The sequence below is a fragment of the Pseudomyrmex gracilis genome, unplaced genomic scaffold (assembly GCF_002006095.1).
Source record: "Pseudomyrmex gracilis isolate BER0280 unplaced genomic scaffold, ASM200609v1 scaffold_283, whole genome shotgun sequence".
Taxonomy (NCBI): Eukaryota; Metazoa; Arthropoda; class Insecta; order Hymenoptera; family Formicidae; genus Pseudomyrmex; species Pseudomyrmex gracilis.
Genome location: NW_018020867.1, coordinates 39,917 through 44,338, shown reverse-complemented (window position 1 = coordinate 44,338; position 4,422 = coordinate 39,917). Strand labels below are relative to the sequence as shown.

Genomic DNA, 4,422 nt, shown 5'->3' with positions numbered 1-4,422 from the left:
TTGTTTTTTTTTTTTTTTTTTTTTTTTACGGATATAAATGACGAGAAAGACCTTCGACTGACGTCCCATTGGCTTTAGAATCGGTATTGTATGTCAATGGCAGGAACACGTTTTCGCAACGTGATTAATTACATGCATCTGGAAAAATTCTATTATGCAATACTGTATCTTTGCATTTATTCTCACTACAAATTATTTTAATGCTTGTGACAAAAAATTTATTATCATAATACATATAATGTGTGATAAAATGTGTTTTATACATAATTAAATTAAACCAATATTTTAATTAAATCTAGTTATATCAATTTAATTATATTATCCTTTAAGCTTTTATAACACATTCAAATTGTGTGTATTATAATTGTCTATTATTGAAACTCAAATTTATTATTTGTTTAATGTTGTGTATTCTATATTTTACATTGTAACAATTATTGCATTATTNGAAATTTTATTCGGAGAAGCTATTATTAGTTTATTTTGTTGATATTACTCTTATCTCTCTCTGATTCCGGTTACATGTTAATTATGTGTGTAATANGCGCTACACGCACAGGGTATTCGTCACGCAAGTGTAATATGTNAATAGAGAATTGGATTGAACACTACACATATCGACGATACATCTCNTTATCGTCGTAGATGGATTACACCACTCAGTCGGGATAACGAGCGGATTAATCTTATTGATTGACCGATTCATTACCCGGTGTTAATCGCAATTTAGGATTGACATTACGTGAGNTCGTTACACTTGCGTTGTCATGAACCACGTGCCACGGCATAATACCGCGGAAATTGTCATTAATAAAACGTCCAAACAATCGTCGTCGTGACTGTTAATGGAAGCTACGCAAAATATATAATTGCGTAAACACACCGGCGTTAATTATACAGAGGCGAAATTGACAAGAATACAAGATTTATGAGATTTTGCGAAATATATTTATTCTCTCTTTATTATTGTCGCGCAACATAAATTGTTTATTACAAGAAATTTAAACCAAGCGTATATTTTTCGATATTACTCGACCACATTTGTTCAATCTGTGATCTGGTTAATTCTTCGTTTGTACATTTTTATGTCGCGTATTAATATTGTATGTGTCAGCTTCGTGCAGATCGAACTCTCTTTTGTTAATTGAAACTAATGAGAAACAAAACTTTTGCACGGCATTTAAATCAATTCGTGTTTTTTTCTTATAATTTTCACATCATGTCATTATTTGTTAATAAAAAATGTTTCAGAGCCGAAATAGAATATTCGACAAATTCATCGAAGACATATTTGAAGATACCTATGGTTCAGCTCGAAGACGAGGGTCTCTACAAATGCGAGGCCACGTACATGACGGTCAATCACGAATGCAACAACGTGCAGCACGTTATAATCAATGTCACAGGTAAGTTTTGATCACAAATCGAGTCGCGTTTGTTACCTGCAATTTCTCTCCGGAGCAAAACAATTTGTAAACACATTACTTAATAGTTTCAAAGTATTCTCTAACCGTGAGTGTTACAACGCAACACACGTANAGCTTAATTGTGTTATCAAGTAATTCTTTACTTGAAAGTTGGAGAGTCGTAAATGTTTGATAAGCGAGAAGAAAATAGAGAGAGAGAGAGAGTAGAGAGAAAAGTCAGGAAGAGGGGAAAAAGCTTTTTGTTTAAACNCATCAGAGGAGAAATGTTTCTTTTCCCAGGCGCGCGCGGACTTTTTGAGACGCGCGCTGCTCTCTCCCTTTAAGTGTATCTACATTATCTCGGAGTTTATGAGACAATTCCCCTTCTTTCTCCAAAAGCAGTTTATTCAGCAAACGTAGCGATTTTCTTCGCGCATATATCCTACGTGAGACGTCATCACGGCGAACGTGAATAGAATCACTGTGTATATGAAATTCCGTCTGCTGATCTGTCTTCTTCGCTGTCATGCACCAAGCTCCGTGATATCACGGGGGCGAGCTAAACGAACAGGGTGGAGTTTTCAAGTATAATCGCGAGAGAGAGTACCTTTGCACACACGCGCGTAAGTAATGTTCAGAAACTTGCCTCACTCATAATGGAGGATCATATGCTTCTTCAAATTTCAAGCGAAGACTTGTCTTGGCAAGAAATTAATTCCGTATGAAGTCTAATTATTTGAAAGATAAATTTCTTTAATATTTCGGCGACTTTTTAATCGTGTCAAAACAAATAAAACAAAATCTCAGTTATTTTTTTATCGTTGTTGCTTGTTGTTGCAGTTATATGCAATATTGTTATGTTATTCGCGAATTAACTAGTAGTGCGCGAGTAGCAAAGAAATGTTTCGAGAGATTCAACTTTTCGTCGCTTTGATTACAAAGCTAATTGAAAGACCAACGGAACACAAAAGAAACTTTGTTAGAAGAAGTTACTCTTGACGCATAAGTGATCGCGACCTCAATTTTGTTGAACTTATAAACCGCTGCCTCGCGAATTTATATATCGTCCTCTTTACGGCCGAACGTGTCTTGAATCCTATCAAACAGCGGCGCCATTGTGTTTAGCTATTTTTGGATATACAACATCGCTTCGCGCGAAGTTAAAAGTGTCAGAACTTTTCAAATATTACATATAAGACATCTTGAAAACATCAATTATTGAATGTTAAATTGTGGAGAAAAGAAATTGCAATTAAAATCTGAATAAAATTTACATTAAAAATTTATATTAAAAAAGAAGCAATTGCAAACTTATTAAAATGCTCCTACAATGTGAGCTATTAATAGGTCGTTAATTTTTTTATAATGACGCCTTAAAATTGATAAATAACGTCAATGAATATTTAGTTTTTTTAATTTTCTCGATGCGCTTAACGCAATTGTACAAGCAATCTCACAATCAGTAAAAAGGAAAGAAGAAGACAATCAGTGAAGGAAGAGTTAAAAGAAGAAGAATACGTAACATTATTTTTCTCTGGTCGTAATTTCATTAATCTGACACAACCACGTACACACTATATGTTGCCACTACAAAAGCGAAACAGCGCAAGAAAATTTAGTAGTGTCGTCGCAACGACAGAAATAATAAATTCTTATTAAATCACTTCTACAAGATGAACTATATATATATATATATATTTCACGACGATTTCAAGTACCACAAGAAGAAAGCTAAAATATATTTCTCTCGAGATATGTTCAAAGATATATTAATTATTAAATAACATTTTCGAATAATTTATATCTCACAATATATTTTCAGATCCGCACAGACGCACGCTACGTGTGTGTGTTATTAATTTTACATATTATTCCTAACTATCAAAAATACACACATCTGACAGCGCAGCTCTGACAAAATTCCCAAAACAAACCTTTTTTTATACATTTTAAATCATTACGCACATAATTTTTAAGAGAGGATATGATTTTCAAATAAGAGAGAAAAATTGGAGAAGGTGATAAATTTTATTATTTTTCATTATTATCCTAATACACAATTAGAATAATAATGAAAAATAAAAACCCTTATCGCAATTTGCCAGTAGTACATATATATATACAATATGTATGTAAATATACACATAAATATACACGGCAAAGTCTCAATTCGTCTTAATTCTCGAAATTAATATTTACGAGCGACTAAATACCGCCAATTTCGATAAAATACGGGATATATGGCGCACCTATTATACCGCAGCGAGGTAAAGCGGCGACATAAAAGTAGCTTGCGAGCACTCCTGTGACAGGCGTCGACATTAATCTACATAGAGGAGCACGGCACGAAGCTGTGTGTGCACGAAACGATATCGTGTATCACATCCCCGTACTTGCTGCACTTACTTTACACACACATACAGAGACATAGAGAAAGAGAGACAGAGACAGAGAGAGAGAGAGAGAGAGAGAGAGAGATGCCAGATTATCCGAACATCTTATTCCAGCTAGGACATCACCGCAGATTTATCGTTATAATATTATCAAGAGAAAGTAGGACGCGAAACCAAAAGAAAAATAACAGCGCATCTCTTCCAAATTCGCTTACATTGCAATATATATTATAAGAATAAAGTGGCCGTGTGTCTTATCTTGTTTTTTTCCTCAGATTTAAAGATCGTAAAAGTAAACAATTATGCGCTTATACATGCATCGCGCTGTGTGATGATGTCGCAATCATCGACAGTTGTGTATCCTCTTTTTGAAGAAAATCTCTTCTCTTTGTGTACACCAAAAAAATTGTATTTCTGCTTTGAGGATATCCCACTTACTTTAAATATACTTTATACTAAGATAGGCGCCAAGAAGAGTTTCTTATTTTAAAAGGAAAATTCTCTAAATAGTAATATTGATAAGAATATATACTGATTAGAATATAAAAAGCCTCTATAGAAAAACATATATATCTCACTATCGAAAAAGACTATATTCTTAAATTAAGAATATATTTTTAAAA

At 33.5% G+C, this 4,422-nt stretch overlaps 1 protein-coding gene across 1 annotated transcript in view; it reads left to right on the top strand.

Moving 5' to 3' along the window:
- The window catches only part of LOC109859756 (hemicentin-2-like), a 134,063-nt gene that overhangs the window by 93,358 nt on the left and 36,283 nt on the right, over nt 1-4,422 (top strand). Inside the window, exon 3 of the mRNA XM_020438296.1 lies at nt 1,252-1,406. Coding sequence (XP_020293885.1) covers nt 1,252-1,406 — 155 coding nt within the window. The remainder of the gene's footprint in view (nt 1-1,251; nt 1,407-4,422) is intronic.